This window comes from Trichomycterus rosablanca, chromosome 10 (assembly GCF_030014385.1).
Source record: "Trichomycterus rosablanca isolate fTriRos1 chromosome 10, fTriRos1.hap1, whole genome shotgun sequence".
Lineage (NCBI taxonomy): Eukaryota > Metazoa > Chordata > Actinopteri > Siluriformes > Trichomycteridae > Trichomycterus > Trichomycterus rosablanca.
The window spans coordinates 36089737-36108365 of NC_085997.1; the positions used below are offsets into that span (position 1 = coordinate 36089737).

Genomic DNA, 18629 nt, shown 5'->3' on the forward strand with positions numbered 1-18629 from the left:
CACTGTTTAAGTTTTATTATTATTTTATTATAAAAAAAAAAAACTTTTTAACACCAAAAAACACCATTATCTGGTGCTGTACAAACATGGTGCTTTACACCAGGAAGGAAAGAGAAAATAGAGAAAAAAATTAAATAAAGTAGAAAGAAAAAAATAATAGACAGAAGAGCTACGACAATACTAGATACTGAAAAATACTGATAAAGAGGTAAAGGAAAAAGATAAAACAAATAAATACAGTAAAATTTAGATTAATACATTGGACAAAAGAATAGAAAACAGAAATAAAGTAATAAAAATGTAGAAATAAATCAAAAGATTTGAAGAATTTAAAGAAGAAAAAAAGTTAAAATTACTGAACAGAAAAATAAAAAAGATGGAAATAAAAATGTAGAGAATAAAACTGAAATATAATAAAGTTATAAAAATAGAAGATTAAAAGAAGAAAAAGAAATAATAATAGAAATGTAATTTATTTATGCATATATAAAAAATAGACAATTAAATAAGAAAAAAAATAAGAAAACCTTCATGTATTACATCTATAAATAAGTTGAAATCAATAAAACTCGAGGGTGAAATAGGAACATATCAATAAAAAAGAAGAGTGAAAAGAGAATTGGTTTCAGGGACTGAACTAAAAAAGTAAAAGAAAGCTGGAATCAAGAAGAAACACATTTGGTAAACAAATGTATTTAATAAAATTTTTTATTATGGAGTGCAGTAAAAACATGGTGCTAGACCAAATATTAAATAAATAAATGTAGATAAAAGTAAAGAAACATAAAATGAAATAGAAAGAAAAGCTAAAATAATGCTAGATACAATAAAGCGGAAAAGGAAAAGGACTGATGTTGAAAGGGAAAAATATTAGAAGAAATACAGTAAAATTTAAAAAAAAAAATAGAAAAAACAACATATAGATAAATCAAAAGATTTAAAGAAGAAAATACAAAACAATAACTGAAACATAAATATTGAAAAAAAGAAAATGTCATGTATTACATTGATAAATAATTAGAAATCAATAAAAATAGAGGATGAAATAGAAACTTATAAATAAAAGAAGAGTGAGGAGAGAACTGGTCTGAGGGACTGAACTGAAAAGTTAAAGAAAGCTGAGAACTAGAAACACATTTGGTAAACAATTTTGATTTAATAAATGATTACATGTGTTTATATTAGTAAAATACAGGTGAGTAATGTTGTAATAAACAACATTCAACATCAGTCGCTTGCTCTGTTGCTTCATTAAGCACCGTGTATAAACGTTAATCCTCTTCAATAGTCCACAGCGACACGGCTGTTCTTAGCAACAACAGATTTGAGGGTTAAAGGTAAACAAAGCAGCTCATTTGCACAGCAGGAGCACAAAGTGTCGTGTTAAATGAGCTGAAGAAAGCCGATCGTAGAGCAAAAGATCTTTCATTTTTTAATATATATGTACAGTGTATCACAAAAGTGAGTACACCCCTCACATTTCTGCAAATATTTCATTATATCTTTTCATGGGACAACACTATAGACATGAAACTTGGATATACAGTAAGTTAGAGTAGTCAGTGTACAGCTTGTATAGCAGTGTAGATTGACTGTCTTCTGGAAATAACTCAACACACAGCCATTAATGTCTAAATAGCTGCAACATAAGTGAGTACACCCCACAGTGAACATGTCCAAATTGTGCCCAAAGTGTCAATATTTTGTGTGACCACGATTATTATCCAGCACTGCCTTAACCCTCCTGGGCATGGAATTCATCAGAGCTGCACAGGTTGCTACTGGAATCCTCTTCCACTCCTCCATGATGACATCACGGAGCTGGTGGATGTTAGACACCTTGAACTCCTCCATCTTCCACTTGAGGATGCGCCACAGGTGCTCAATTGGGTTTAGTCCATCACCTTTACCTTCAGCTTCCTCAGCAAGGCAGTTGTCATCTTGGAGGTTGTGTTTGGGGTCGTTATCCTGTTGGAAAACTGCCAGTTTTCGAAGGGAGGGGATCATGCTCTGCTTCAGGATGTCACAGTACATGTTGGAATTCATGTTTCCCTCAATGAACTGCAGCTCCCCAGTGCCAGCAACACTCATGCAGCCCAAGACCATGATGCTACCACCACCATGCTTGACTGTAGGCAAGATACAGTTGTCTTGGTACTTCTCACCAGGGCGCCGCCACACATGCTGGACACCATCTGAGCCAAACAAGTTTATCTTGGTCTCGTCAGACCACAGGGCATTCCAGTAATCCATGTTCTTGGACTGCTTGTCTTCAGCAAACTGTTTGCGGGCTTTCTTGTGCGTCAGCTTCCTTCTGGGATGACGACCATGCAGACCGAGTTGATGCAGTGTGCGGCGTATGGTCTGAGCACTGACAGGCTGACCTCCCACGTCTTCAACCTCTGCAGCAATGCTGGCAGCACTCGTGTCTATTTTTTAAAGCCAACCTCTGGATATGACGCCGAACACGTGGACTCAACTTCTTTGGTCAACCCTGGCGAAGCCTGTTCCGAGTGGAACCTGTCCTGGAAAACCGCTGTATGACCTTGGCCACCATGCTGTAGCTCAGTTTCAGGGTGTTATCATTCTTCTTATAGCCCAGGCCATCTTTGTGGAGAGCAACAATTCTATTTCTCACATCCTCAGAGCGTTCTTTGCCATGAGGTGCCATGTTGAATATCCAGTGGCCAGTATGAGAGAATTGTACCCAAAACACCAAATTTAACAGCCCTGCTCCCCATTTACACCTGGGACCTTGACACATGACACCAGGGAGGGACAACGACACATTTGGGCACAATTTGGACATGTTCACTGTGGGGTGTACTCACTTATGTTGCCAGCTATTTAGACATTAATGGCTGTGTGTTGAGTTATTTTCAGAAGACAGTAAATCTACACTGCTATACAAGTTGTACACTGACTACTCTAAGTTATATCCAAGTTTCATGTCTATAGTGTTGTCCCATGAAAAGATATAATGAAATATTTGCAGAAATGTGAGGGGTGTACTCACTTTTGTGATACACTGTATTTATTTTTGTTTATACATTTTCTCCCCTTTTTCTCTCGACTTTTTAGCATATCCAATTACCCGTTTGCATTACGCTTCCTCTCTACTGATGCTGCTCTCCACTGCTGATTAAGGAGAGCGAGACTGACACACGCCCCCTCCGACACGTGTGCAGTACCGACTGCACCTTTTTACCTGCACGAGGTGAGTTCATATGCGGATCAGCTTTGTGTACAGAGCCACACCCTGATCAGCATTATCCCTCGACTCTGTGCAGGTGCCATCAATCAGCCAGCAGAGGTCGTAATTGCATCAGTTATGTATGAACAACAGCCAATCATTGTTCATGTAGGTACCCAGCCCAGCCGGATGGCAGAGCTGAGTGTGCTAGCGTGTTTTACCGCTGCGCCACCTGAGCGCCAAAAACTTTTAAACTTTCTCTGTTTACGTGTCTTCTGTATAAAAAAACAACTAAACGGCAGCGTTAGCGTTGCTAGTGTTTCTCACAGTAACCTGTGCAGTTCAGTCCACCTCCTTCCCAAAGAAAGAAAAAAAAAGCCCAAATTCTGGAGATTTTAATTTTAAGAATCTCACTGCTTGATGGATAAGACCGGGTCGGAAACGTGTTTGTGAATCTCCGCCGGGTGAGTCGAAGCGTCGAGATTTCCCGGCAGTGAGGAGAAACTGAGTGAAGCGTGAAGCCGCGTTGAATCCGTGACGCTGGTAGCCGACAGGAGGGCGTGGTTCACTGGAGGCTTCGTCTCTGACCTGAGGTATCTCGCACCATCCTCGTGTTTATCTGCCACCACCGTCACCTGGATGGAGCTGATCTGAGAGCCAGACGACTTTGTTTTAAAGTCCGAATCAGGCCGGGCGGGGCTCTGCTGGGGTACAAGGACGGAACGTTACGTGATGCAGTAAAATGAGCTCTGCAGTGAAGAAAGAAGGAAATCTTCTACCTGAATGATCGAGGTCCTGCTCTCCAGTTGGATGGGGTACAGGTTGTACAACATTGGTGCACTCGTTCCATACAGGATGGAGGGGTCTGGGCAGGGGGTGCATGGTGACACGGAGCTGTATGCAGGGGGTACAGGGGTCAGCTGTCTCTGGAGAAGCTGGAGGATCACGTTGATGTCTGCAGTCATCCTCGCCTCAAGCCTAGAGGAATACGAGTGATCAAAGTCCAACCAGCCAAGAGCTGGACTTCAAGGGGAGAGACTGGAACCTTTGGTTTGGTAAAAGCACCAGCTTGGGCACTTAAAACCACCTCCTTGTTTCTACACTCACTGTCCATTTTATCAGCTCCACTTACCATATAGAAGCACTTTGTAGTTCTACAATTACTGACTGTAGTCCATCTGCATGCTTTGGTAGCCCCCTTTCATGCTGTTCTTCAATGGTCAGGACCCCACAGGACCACCACAGAGCAGGTATTATTTAGGTGGTGGATCATTCTCAGCACTGCAGTGACACTGACATGGTGGTGGTGTGTTAGTGTGTGTTGTGCTGGTATGAGTGGATCAGACACAGCAGCGCTGCTGGAGTTTTTTAAACACCTCACTGTCACTGCTGGACTGAGAATAGTCCACCAAACAAAAATATCCAGCCAACAGCGCCCTGTGGGCAGCGTCCTGTGACCACTGATGAAGGTCTAGAAGATGACCGACTCAAACAGCAGCAATAGATGAGCGATCGTCTCTGACTTTACATCTACAAGGTGGACCAACTAGGTAGGAGTGTCTAATAGAGTGGAAAGTGAGTGGACACGGTATTTAAAAACTCCAGCAGTGCTGCTGTGTCTGATCCACTCATACCAGCACAACACACACTAACACACCACCACCATGTCAGTGTCACTGCAGTGCTAGGAATGATCCACCACCCAAATGTAGTGGTCCTGTGGGGGTCCTGACCATTGAAGAACAGCATGAAAGGGGGCTAACAAAACATGTAGAGAAACCGATGGACTACAGTCAGTAATTGTAGAACTACAAAGTGCTTCTATATGGTAAGTGGAGCTGATAAAATGGACAGTGAGTAGAAACAAGAAGGTGGTTTTAATATTATGGCTGATCGATATATTTTGCATCACTAATTGAATCTCAACACTCGAGCTGCGTTTACCTGTTGAGCTGGCTCTGCAGTAACTCCAGCCTGGACTCCAGATTACTTGGATGCTCTTCTGCAAAAGGAGGCGGATGGTACGAGGCTTGGACCGAAGAACTATGGCGTGAGTGCTCTGCATACTGCGTGGACCAGCGATCAGGCCAGTAGCTGTAGAGTCCTGGGATATGAGCTCCTGTTGAGGATGTACAAAGATTTACAGTCAACCTTCAGACCCGTGATTGTGAATCCTTCATGATGTGATAAAATGGAAATCACGCTTTGCCTGTATGCCTACCTCTGTCCAGACCGGGCTCCATACCCACCCCTGATTTGTTGCAGGGCGGAATCAGGCGTACGACGGACGGAGGGTGGTCCTGGGGGTCTCCTTCAGGAGTGTAGACCTGGCCGCGGGTGAGGGGAGGCTTGTTGAGGTTCTCACTAGACTGAGACTTTGAAGAACTGCAGCTACACAGGTCGTCCCAGTGGGTCAGAGTGCCGGCGCAGACGTGACGACTCGGGCCTGTACAGGTCTGAACCGGATAGGAATCTTCTTGATCCATCCCGTCTGACCAATTAGAAGAAGAAGAAGGCTAAGAAGGAATGGTTTGCTGATTTTAAAGCTTTGGGACTATGGCACACTTGGATTACCTGGCCTGTTGCGTCTGTCTAGCGAGGTTCTGTGGCGTCGTGGCTGACTGGCATGATAATGGCTGCTGGTATCTTCAGCGTGTAGCATGTGGAGAACTGGATCCGCCTGATCCATGACAGAATTCACGTTTAACTTACACATAAGCATGGTATATTCACAACAGACATTTACTTCTGATGGATCTTGGGTATAAAGCATGTTGGAAGCATAATTGACTTGGATGTCCTGTTGTATGGTCACAAGATGGGCCTGAAAGGTTCCTGAGTTTCTGAGGATGGCTTTGACACCAACCTGGCAACCAGCCAGATGTTTACCACAACTTCCAAAGCCAAAAACTCAAGATGTCAGCTCTGAATTTGTTTGGTAACAATTAGATCGAAGCATCATAATGAAAGACTGGATGGTTGGATGGTTATGTCCAAACCCAGTTACTCCAAACATTTATAAGGTCATACACAACCAAACTAACAACAGTAACCAAGAGGACGTGACTTGGCTCTGGTCAGTTTGTTCTACATGCTTACTTCTCTAAGGTTGAAGGTGATCTCCAGGTTCCTCCAGAAGCTCTCAGCAAAGGCCGGGTACATATCCAGAACTTCCAGGAGGTCGTCTATCTGGATTCTGTGGAGGTCACAGTAGGTGAGCGTCCTGACGTCAGCGTTGCAGTGGCCAGGCTCCGCGTACAGGTGAATGGACTCGCCGAAGATGTCGTTCTTGCCTGAGAAGAACGCATTCACAATTAAAAGTCTGCCTTTGACCTGCAGTCACATCAACACTTCTTTAAATTTAGATCTGAAGTGAACAAAGGTGCCGAACCAAATTTTGTACGGTGTGACTGACGGTGCTCACCGAGTATAGCAAGCACCACCTCGCTGCAGGAGACCTGAATGGACCCATTGGAGATAAAGTACAGGGTGGTGAGGATATCACCGCAGTTATAGAGCGTATCTCCTGGCGGTGAGTGGATGGTCTTGAAGCGCATGGCGAGTGCCCTCAGACAGGCTTTGCTGGCGCCTTTAAAAGCCTTGCAGTTCTGCAGCAGGTTGCGATTCAGGTGCAGACAGATGTCGGCCTGGAGGCATTCAGGAAAGCCCTTCAGAACCTTAAGCAGGACATAAACAAGGTCAGACTCAGTGCAGTACAACTACGAGATAAATCCAAGGATGCATGGTGTCTCTTACTGCGTTCATGTCAATGCCGTTGGTGTAGGACCACGCGTGCTGGAAGTACTCCTCGAGCCTCTGCCTCAGACCTCCAGGTATCTGATGGAAGCGGATGAACTCTTTGACCCTCAGTAACTGCGTGTGGTAGCGTGTGGTTCCAGAATACAGGCGCTGGATGATGGCTGAGACGTTTCCAAATATGCTGGCGTACATGAGGGCTGGGAGAGCGGAGAACAACTGATCAAACATCCAACCAAACATCCAGGACCAGGTTTCAAGAGTGACTGGACCTTCAATTTGATAAAAGCCTGAGGTTTTGGGAGGAAACAAGCTTATTATAGGTCTTACGTTGTAGCCTAGTGGTTAAGGTACTGGACTAGTAATCAGAAGGTCGCTGGTTCAAGCCCCACCACTGCCAGGTTGCCACTCAACCCTCAATTGCTTAGACTAGACTATACACTGATCAGCCATAACATTAAAACCACCTCCTTGTTTCTACACTCACTCCACTTACCATATAGAAGCACTTTGTGGTTCTACAATTACTGACTGTAGTCCATCTGTTTCTCTGCATGCTTTATTAGCCCCGTTTCACCCTGTTCTTCAATGGTCAGGACCCCCACAGGACCACCACAGAGCAGGTATTATTTAGGTGGTGGATCATTCTCAGCACTGCAGTGACACTGACATGGTGGTGGTGTGTTAGTGTGTGTTGTGCTGGTATGAGTGGATCAGCAGCACTGATTGAGGTTTTAAGCACCTCACTGTCACTGCTGGACTGAGAATAGTCCACCAAACAAAAATATCCAGCCAACAGCGCCCTGTGGGCAGCGTCCTGTGACCACTGATGAAGGTCTAGAAGATGACCAACAGCAGCAATATATGAGCGATCGTCTCTGACTTTACATCTACAAGGTGGACCAACTAGGTAGGAGTGTCTAACAGAGTGGACAGTGAGTGGAGACGGTATTTAAAAACTCCAGCAGCGCTGCTGTGTCTGGTCCACTCATACCAGCACAACACACACTAACACACCACCACCATGTCAGTGTCACTGCAGTGCTGAGAATGATCCACCACCTAAATAATACCTGCTCTGTGGTGGTCCTGTGGGAGTCCTGACCATTGAAGAACAGCATGAAAGGAGCTAACAAAGCATGTAAAGAAACAGATGGACTACAGTCAGTAATTGTAGAACTAGAAAGTGCTTCTATATGGTAAGTGGAGCTGATAAAATGGACAATGAGTGTAGAAACAAGGAGGTGGTTTTAATGTTATGGCTGATCAGTGTATTGGCTAAATGCCGAAAATACTAGCCAATCATATTTCATTAATTTTGGGATTTTCAGTGGAACTCGTATCTCATAAAGTGTGGAAGAACTTACAGCCAATGAGCATGACGCAGATGGAGAAGATCTTTTCCGAGTTGGTGTTGGGCGAGACGTTTCCGAACCCCACACTGGTCAGGCTGCTGAAGGTGAAGTAGAGCGCGGTGACGTACATGTCTCTTATGGAGGGTCCTGAGCTGGCGTCGCTTTCGTTATATTGCTTCCCGAGCTGGTCGGCCAGGTTGTCCAACCAGCCGGTCTTCATGTAGGGTCTCTCGACGTGCCCGATGGCGTACCAGATACAAGCCAGCCAATGAGCGATCAGCGCAAACGTACACATCAGCAATAAGAGGACTGCAGCTCCGTACTCGGAGTATCTGTCCAGCTTCCTCGCCACGCGGACCAATCGCAGCAGTCGTGCCGTCTTCAGCAGACCAATCAGAGTGGTTGTTGTCTAAGCTCAAGACAAAACAAAGCAGCGTTAAAACATCATACACATTTGTGTACACACAGTTATGTCTGGAGACCGCCGAACATGGTCACCTCGTCTGAGCCGGATCTGAAGATGAGCAGATCGAAAGGAAAGGCGGCCACCATGTCTATCAGGAACCAGCCTTTGATGTAGTGGATGGCGATGCGCCTGGGATGCGTCACCACCTCGTCGTTCTGGTTGACGTACGTGGTTCGGAAGCTGATCACGATGTCCACGATGAACAGAACGTCCACGATGCCGTCCACCACGTTCAGAGGGTTGCAGGCGAAGCCGCAAGTTCGTCCCCGATGCCTCGACAGCTCGTTGAGCAGGAAGGCGGCCGAGTAAGGCGTGAAGACGGCGGTGTAGAGAACCAGCAGCAGGATGATCCAATCCCAGACTGCTTTAAAGGGGCTGTAGTGCAGCATGATCCACTTATTGATCTCGGGAGTGTGGAGTTGGTACTCGGGCAGCACACTGGCACCCAGCGACAGTGCCTGTAAGAAAACAAGGGTTGTGATGGCTGTAAAGTCCTTTAAGGGATTCAGAAGGAGTCTCAGTTTTCTTTTTGGGGTTATTCTTAAAATATCTAAAGCAGCATAAAATGTGTCTGCCAGATGGTTCATCTACAAGTTGTAGCTTTCCTAGACCTGTTAACCATTTAAAGAAGCTTTAAAGTGCAGAACCAGGCACCAAGGTTGCTCAGCGGGATATTCCGCTAGCACAGGGTTTTTCAAAACAATGGGCAGCAGAGAAAAATAAGAACAATTTAATAAACTTGGAAACGCCCCCTTGTGGAGGCTGTATGCAGTGATGGCATAGTTACCTTGAAAAAGTAATCTGATTACTGATTACTGATTACTCCTTTAAAAAGTAACTTAGTTACTTTATGGATTACTTGATTTTAAAAGTAACTAAGTTAGATTACAAGTTACTTTATTAGTTATATAATGCGCAATATTTCTTTTGCAATACTTTATCATTTGGCTGCCAACTTGTGTGTACTGATGAGACTCAATTGAATCCCAGAACATGCTAGTGTGAATGCATGGAAAACAAATTTTAATTTTCTTTCAAGAATATGATACAGACTGACCAACACTATTAAGCCAAATCAGCATTGAAAATTGACTTTACTTTTAATAGCCTTCTACAATGCTGGAGCTTCTTAAAACGGAAGATTTTCTTTTAAATAGAAGTGTTATTTACCTGCTATTAAATTGTTTTCCAACAAAATCCGCCCAATTTGGCGGATAATCGCCCAATCTGGCAACACTGGAATGCGCAGAGCCAGCTGGCGCTTTTACTCGTAGCGCGCCACGAATACTACTAAATAGTACTACTGTACTTCTGTAATTGTGTTGGTGGTTGACATTTATGTTGAGTGTGTTACTGCACTGTTTTGGTGAAGAACTACTCATCTGAGGTGCGCTGCTCCTGCTACTAAGTAACGCGTTACAGACCATCAGTGGCTGTATGTTACATCTTGTATCGAGAGAGTAAGATGCATTGTTTGCCACGTAAAAAATCATGGACAAAATGTGGGGCACCAGCGCTGAGATTTTGAACTCTCCTGCCGGTCGGCTGGGCGCCCCCTGGCAGGCACACTTGGCAGTGCCTTCAGCAGACAAAATCGGCCGCTAGTCTGCTTGGTGGGAAATGATGTACTAAAAAGGGTACAGGGTCTTCGACTCGTGACTAGCAAAAAATGACTTGTAGACAACAAAAGTCAGCAGCATGTGTTAACTTTAGTTACGTGTGACAATTATATATATATATACAGTATATCACAAAAGTGAGTACACCCCTCACATTTCTGCAGATATTTAAGTTTATCTTTTCATGGGACAACACTGACAAAATGACACTTTGACACAATGAAAAGTAGTCTGTGTGCAGCTTATATAACAGTGTAAATTTATTCTTCCCTCAAAATAACTCAATATACAGCCATTAATGTCTAAACCACCGGCAACAAAAGTGAGTACACCCCTAAGAGACTACACCCCTAAATGTCCAAATTGAGCACTGCTTGTCATTTTCCCTCCAAAATGTCATGTGATTTGTTAAAGTTACTAGGTCTCAGGTGTGCATAGGGAGCAATTTAGTAGTACAGCTCTCACACTCTCTCATACTGGTCACTGAAAGTTCCAACATGGCACCTCATGGCAAAGAACTCTCTGAGGATCTTAAAAGACGAATTGTTGCGCTACATGAAGATGGCCAAGGCTACAAGAAGATTGCCAACACCCTGAAACTGAGCTGCAGCACAGTGGCCAAGATCATCCAGCGTTTTAAAAGAGCAGGGTCCACTCAGAACAGACCTCGCGTTGGTCGTCCAAAGAAGCTGAGTGCACGTGCTCAGCGTCACATCCAACTGCTGTCTTTGAAAGATAGGCGCAGGAGTGCTGTCAGCATTGCTGCAGAGATTGAAAAGGTGGGGGGTCAGCCTGTCAGTGCTCAGACCATACGCCGCACACTACATCAAATTGATCTTCTGAAGTCTCTACACAAGAAAGCCCGCAAACAGTTTGCTGAAGACATGTCAACAAAGGACATGGATTACTGGAACCATGTCCTATGGTCTGATGAGACCAAGATTAATTTGTTTGGTTCAGATGGTCTCAAGCATGTGTGGCGGCAATCAGGTGAGGAGTACAAAGATAAGTGTGTCATGCCTACAGTCAAGCATGGTGGTGGGAATGCCATGGTCTGGGGCTGCATGAGTGCAGCAGGTGTTGGGGAGTTACATTTCATTGAGGGACACATGAACTCCAATATGTACTGTGAAATACTGAAGCAGAGCATGATCCCCTCCCTCCGGAAACTGGGTCGCAGGGCAGTGTTCCAGCATGATAATGACCCCAAACACACCTCTAAGACGACCACTGCTTTATTGAAGAGGCTGAGGGTAAAGGTGATGGACTGGCCAAGCATGTCTCCAGACCTAAACCCAATATAACATCTTTGGGGCATCCTCAAGCGGATGGTGGAGAAGCGCAAAGTCTCGAATATCCGCCAGCTCCGTGATGTCGTCATGGAGGAGTGGAAAAGCATTCCAGTGGCAACCTGTGAAGCTCTGGTAAACTCCATGCCCAGGAGAGTTAAGGCAGTTCTGGGAAATAATGGTGGCCACACAAAATATTGACACTTCAGGAACTTTCACTAAGGGGTGTACTCACTTTTGTTGCCGGTGGTTTAGACATTAATGGCTGTATATTGAGTTATTTTGAGGGAAGAATAAATTTACACTGTTATATAAGCTGCACACAGACTACTTTTCATTGTGTCAAAGTGTCATTTTGTCAGTGTTGTCCCATGAAAAGATATACTTAAATATCTGCAGAAATGAGAGGGGTGTACTCACTTTTGTGATACACTGTATATGATCCAACATCATTCTGATCGTGTCATTTCTGCTCTCTAATAACGCCTGAACCTGCAACGCACGCAACGGGTAACTGTTCCAGCCAGCTTCTGGTGTAGTGATGAAGCGTCGCTCCCTACTCCCTCCTTTGGATTGGAATCTCACTTAAAATTGTGGAATACCCTACGTAGTGCACTTCACTGGAACAGCTGGTGTGAATGGAACGCTCCTACAGAATTGGCGCTAATGGTTGAAAGAACTGCTTTCTGAACCAATCAGACCTTCTGATTGTAATTGTTAGTAAGAAATGCTGTTATTCGTATTTATTCAGTTTGCGTCACACAGATGATTGTTAATGAAACGCTTGATCGGCTTTCTAACGAGTTCGTGTTTTACTTCACAACCGGGAAAAGTTTGGAGGTTTTTAATTATAAGCACATTTACAAAATAACGAATTCTATTCCTAATGGGACACACGCTTATAAATTTAATAGCATCTGGAGGAACAGAAGCTCAGGTAAGCAGTGGTTATGGATTTTTTGCTGTGTTTTGGATTTTGGCGCTGTGCCATGATTTATCGAGCGCTTTTGTTTTGCAATGAAAACAAAACGTATCGGTTGAAGCTTTTAACTGGTACCTAGGAAAGTAAAGGCACGAAGTAAAACGGCTAAATACAGTCGCTAATCTGTTGTTTTTTATCTGAATTTACAGATTATTTGTTTATTTCTGCGCTACATTTCCAATATATGTTTTGTGTTTATTATATTGATTTGTGACTCTAGCCTAAAGACTTGTGACTTGACTCTGACTCGTATTTTGTGACTTGTGAACATCTCTGGAGGAACGTGGAGATCAGTGCGTGACTCTCCATGCGCGAGACCGGCTTCATACAGGAATCCACCGAAGTGCAGGCGAATAAGAAGGGCTCGATGGAAGCGAACCTCGGACGCAATCAAGGTCTCCAGCAGCTGGGAAGAAAATGTGTAAATGAATAGAGTGAGGAACCGTTTACCATCCATGTCTCTTTTCCCTAAAATGTCCTGCAGAAACGTCATACAGGCAGCACAATACCAACTCTACTGGCAGATGCCGGACAGTCGCATGCTACCTTACTGGTCTGGTGTTTACATTAAATTGGCTGGTAATAAATGCACGGATGAGTTGCATAGGTTTTGGAATAAAAGAACATCATCACTAAACAGCACTTGCACCATAGGGTGCACTTGGTCCAGTAAAATGTCCTTTTTGTCTTACCAATCATTGGACCCGAAGGTTTTCTGATATTTCCATGAGATGACTGTCCATACTATAATGGATTTTTATCGTTTATTACTGTAGGGAACGGACACTTTGAGATGAACCTCTTGAGTTACTGTGTTACTTCTCTGTGACCGCCTTCACTCTCTTTACAGACCAAGTACTTTGTCTGAGAAGGTTCAGAGGTCACGTTGATTGATTTCCCATCATCGTGACGAGCTGTTGTGATGTGATGTGCACCCTTGTGCTGATTACTTTTTACACACTGACTGCTCATTTCCTGTCCTAATGATCTTTCCATCGGCAGAAGTGGACCGGTAATGAAGCGCTCTGGTCATTTATGTTGTCTTTCAGTGGACTGTTAGGAACTTCATTCAGCTTTAATTGTTCTACAGGGACCGACTGAGACTCCAGAAACCCAAAACAATAAATTTTTTACATCAGTGGCATTTAGCAGATGCTTTTATTCAGAGCGACTTACAATTGTGAGCAATTAGGGGTTAAGGACCTTGCACAAGGACCCAACAGGGACAACCTGGCAGTGGTGGGGCTTTAACCGGCACCTGCCTGATGACCAGTTCAGTACCTTGACCGCTGAGCGACCTCATTGGAAGTAGGGTCAACCCCCAGGAAAGCTTTAATTCTTCTCTGGACGGTTTGTCTTCCTCAGTAAGATTTTCTGGTTGTTTAAGGGATTAGATTAGAAGATGTAGATTGACTCCAAGCTCCAGAATTTCTTATAAAGGGTCAGTGGGTAATTTGGTGGACCGTAAAAGACACTTATATCCTGGAATAAAAGAACATCATCACAAAACTGCATTTGCACCAGTAAATGTCCTTTTTTTCTACCAATCACTGGACCCAAGGGTTTCCCGATATTTCCATTAAATGGCTGTCCTTACCATAACATTGTATATACATGTGATATAGTCCTACCTGGGTGACCTTCTCTGTGACGTTCTGACCGTGCTCCTTTACTTTGGGAACGGTCACAAGGTCGATATTGTGAGTGGAACTGACAGAAAGGGAACGCCTGGGCCGGCTGAGGCTGAAGGAGAACGCTGGGAAGCGGTTGGCAGCTCTGCACTTCATCTGCTCGACATTGAGAGTGAAGCTCAGCACGTCAAACCTGCATCATCATGAAAAGAAACAGAAGATCAATCAAGAGAAAAAAAGTCAATCTGAATTGGCAGCTGCTGGAACTCGGGCGTCAGTGTTCACAGTTGAGCAAGCCTTACAGTAGTGTTCAAAAAAATAGCAGTCCAACACCATTAACCTGATGAATCACTGTTTTTAGTAGAAGTGATATTTCTACATAGCAAAAAATTCACTCGAAAGTGTAGTAGAGTAATGAAAACAAAACAAACCCAACAATTAGGACATGCATCCCACTCATTCTGAGTAATTGAAGCATTGATTGAAAGGGGCTTGTTCAAAATAATAGCAGTGAGGAGTTCAATTGGTGAAGTCATTCATTCTGCAGAAGAACGGGTGTCAATTTTGGCCCTTATTTAATGTAGGAGGGAGGCAAATGTTGCACAGGTTGGTCATAGCGCATTTCCTTTTGAAATACTAGGTAAAATGGGTCGTCCAGACATTGTTCTGATGAACAGCGTACTTTGATTAAAAAGTTGATTGTAGAGGGAAAAAACATACAGAGAAGTGCAGCAAATTATTGGCTGCTCTGCTAAAATGCCTTAAAGTGACAACCAACACCTGAAAGATGCAGAAGTAAGCGTGGAACTACTGTTCGAATGGATCAGAGAATAGCCAAAATAGCAAAGGTTCAGCCAGTGATCACCACCAGAAAGATCAAGGAACATCTGAAGTTACCAGTAAGTACAGAAGATGATTAAGTGAAGCCAATTTACCAGCAAGAACTCCTGCAAAGTCCCGTTGTTAAGATAAAGACGTGTCCTGAATGGGTTCAAATTTCCCAAAGAACACATTGACTGGTCCAAAGAGAAATGGCTCAACATTTGTGGACTGATGAAAGCAAAATTGTTCTTTTTGGGTGTAGCGGACGTAGACAGTATGTCAGACGACCCTCGAGCACTGAATTCAAGCCACAGTACACTGTGAAGACAGTAAAGCACGGTGGTACAAAATGATGATATGAGGATGTTTTTCATACCATGGTGTTACGTCTATTTATCACATACGAGGGATCATGGATCAGTTTAAATATATCAGAATACTTGAGGAGATCATGTTGCCCTATGTCAAAGAAGAAATGTCCTTAAAATGGGTGTTTCAACATTACAATGACCCAAAACATCTTGGTTACAGACAAACAAGATTGAGGTACTAGAGTGACCAGCACAATCCCCTGACTTCAGTCCCATAAAGAACTTGTGGGCTGAAATCTGAAACGTGTTTTTTTGAGGCAAAACCCAAAATTGCAGAAGAACTGTGGAATGTCGTCTAATCATCCTGGACTGGAATACCTGTTCAGAGGTGCCAGAAGTTGGTGGACTCCATGCAACACAGATCTCGGAAACAATTGTTATGCCACTAAATATTAGTTCAGTAATTTAAAGTAAAGTGAAACCTCAAACATTTTTTCATGTTATAGATACATTTTTTTAGTTTTTAAAGAAAAATGCTGCACTGCTATTATTTTGAACAGCCTAATATTCATTTTTCTTAATTTTCTGTAAAGGATTAACACAAACTGGCTACATTTAGTTAATGTTTTGATTTAGAATTGAAAGTGGAGTATTTTCAGTGCATTTGCATTTATGGAAATAAAAGTTATTATAATGATTTTGTGCTTTATTCTCTTTTTTAAAGTCACTGCTATTTTTTTTAACACTACTGTACATCACCAAAGGCTTCTGGACAAGATAGAAGAAGCAGTGAGGCGTCTTTAAGGACATTGTGATATACAGTAGAGCTCGCTTGACTTTGGATGGTGACACCCAGGACACAAAATAAAAGACATAATAAAAACCTTCAAACTTCAGTTGCTATGGCGTTATTTTGACCCAGCACATTTCCCCCCAATTTTCTCACTAATCTAGTCGTGTCTACATGACACGCCCCCCTCCGACACGTGTCAAGTACCGACTGCATCTTTTCACCTGCACCAGGCGAGTTCAGATGTGGATCAGATTTGTGTACGACGAGACACGCCTTGTCCACATTATCCCTCGTCCCTGTGCAGACGCCATCAATCAGCCAGCAAAGGTCGTAATTACATCAGTTATGAGGTCCCGTTCGGCTCCAGCCCTGCGAACTAGTCAATTATTGTTCGCTTAGGCGGCCAGCCTGCCGGTAGCAGAGCTGAGATTCAAAACGACTGGTGTGCAATCGCGTTTTACCGCGGCACCACCTGAGCACCAACCCCTGCTTATTCACCTTTACTTTGGTGGATTCACACACTCATCTCCATGTTCCTCCACTTCTGTACAGGCGCCTCAGACTACTAACCAGGGTCCTTACACAGCGTTGGAGACCCCGCATCCTTTTTCAGTCCGATCTTTTCCCACACAGCAGACTAGTGGCCAGTTTTGTCTGCTGCAGGCATCACCAATTTGCCCGCTAGGGGGCGCCCATCTGACAGCAGAGCTGATATTCCAAGAGTTGGAGAGTTTAGAATCCTAGTGCAGCTGTAAAAACCCAGAATGAACTTAAGGAACACCAAGGAACTCAAATCTGTATCTAAAGAAAAGTCGCAGGAAAATGCATGATAATCCCAAATGCAAACATGGTGGAACTCCTGTGCTAAACATCTGTTGATGCTAATATCACAGGGACGTACTTTGCACTATGCTACGTTCTCCAGGACGGAGGCTGAGAACCTTTTTGGAACAGAACTTCCAGTAGAATATATGACGGGTCGAGCATTACAAAATCACAAACCTCACCAAAGAACGTGGTTATTTCCCTCCGTCTGAGTCTGGTCCTCCTGCTGCAGTAACAGATCCAACCTCAGATGTTGCAGAATCCGGATTTATTTCTGTTGTTCAGGAGCTGGAAGAGTCATCCGGTTGCTCCTGATGCCCTCGGTGCCAGTGTTGGCACTATTTTCTGTCCCACTGTGAATTGATCAATCGCTCATCAGAGCTGTGGAACGCAGCTCACACCCACCAGATCAATGACACATAAAGAGCAGATAAATAATGAAGATAAACTGATCAACTCCGTAACATCTGAAATCTTCTCTGTTAAAAGTTTTATAAGCATTTTATTATAAACTGACCCAGATTTATTACTGACCTACAGGTCAAATTAAACAGAGACAATGAAAGTGAAGTGCTGATGTCTGATGCCCAGTCGATCGATGTTCGGGGCAGATATGGGACTGGACTGGGTGGGGTTATCGGCGGGGTATTGACCGAGTGGACTCACATTTTTATGTGGTAGGAGGACGTGTGATGTGAGCCTGGTTTAAACATGCTGACCTTCAGTAACAGCACTGAAACCTTTCAACCTGGAACCAAAAATGAAGTGCCAACAGGTGCCCGGGTGGTGCAGCGGTCTATTACACTACCCCAACACTGCCGAGAACCAGGATTTGAATCTCAGTGGTCCTATCGACCGGTCAGGCGTATATACATATGGGACAGTGGTAGCCTAGTGGGTTGAGCTTTGGGCTATCAACCTGAAGATTGGCGGTTCAAATCCAGGCTCTGCTATGCAGCCACTGTTGGGTCCTTGAGCAAGGCCCTTAACCCTGTCTGCTCCAGGGGCGCCGTACGATGGCTGACCCTGCGCTCTGACCCCAGCTTCCAAACAAGCTGGGATATGCGAAGAAAGAATTTCATTGTACTGTACACATGTATATATGAGAAATAAAGTATATCTATCTATATCACAGACATGATTGGTCCCTAGAATGATGTGTAAGAACTTTTAATGCTCCACAGCTTGGACGTTGCAAACTCACTGGCCAGTTTTAAAGCGGTGACCTGACCAGGCATCTGGTTGTAGTTTCATATTATGTTCAGACATGGGCGGGACTAAGCCGGATAGGGTCTCTCTCTCATAATTACTGCGATTACGACCTCTGCTGGCTGATTGAGGCGCCTGCACAGAGACGGGAGCATCAAGCTTCCTGCTATGAGGCAACAGTAACAAAAACAGTAAATACAGCAAGCTCAGGTTTCTAGCCAGTGTTGCTATGCTTAATGCTAAGTTTAATGCTAAATGCTAATGCTAATAATAATAATAGCAGCTAGCATTCAGTCTGTTCTATGTATGCTAACCTGATGGTACATTCTGAAGTATTGCTGTTCCACCGGGGCTCACTAGATCAGCTCTAATTATTGC

The 18629-nt window shown here is 43.8% G+C and overlaps 1 protein-coding gene across 1 annotated transcript; it reads right to left on the reverse strand.

Annotated features, from left to right (window-relative positions):
* Nucleotides 1-3603: 3603 nt before the first annotated feature.
* On the reverse strand, nt 3604-14447 carry kcnh6b (potassium voltage-gated channel, subfamily H (eag-related), member 6b). Its single transcript, XM_063003981.1, has 11 exons — nt 14292-14447; nt 8803-9264; nt 8317-8713; nt 6950-7149; nt 6618-6870; nt 6293-6486; nt 5768-5873; nt 5415-5684; nt 5138-5312; nt 3973-4171; nt 3604-3894 (listed from the first exon to the last, which is right to left on the reverse strand). Exons 1-11 carry the CDS (start codon nt 14445-14447, stop codon nt 3604-3606), a joined length of 2703 nt encoding a protein of 900 aa, XP_062860051.1.
* Nucleotides 14448-18629: the final 4182 nt, after the last annotated feature.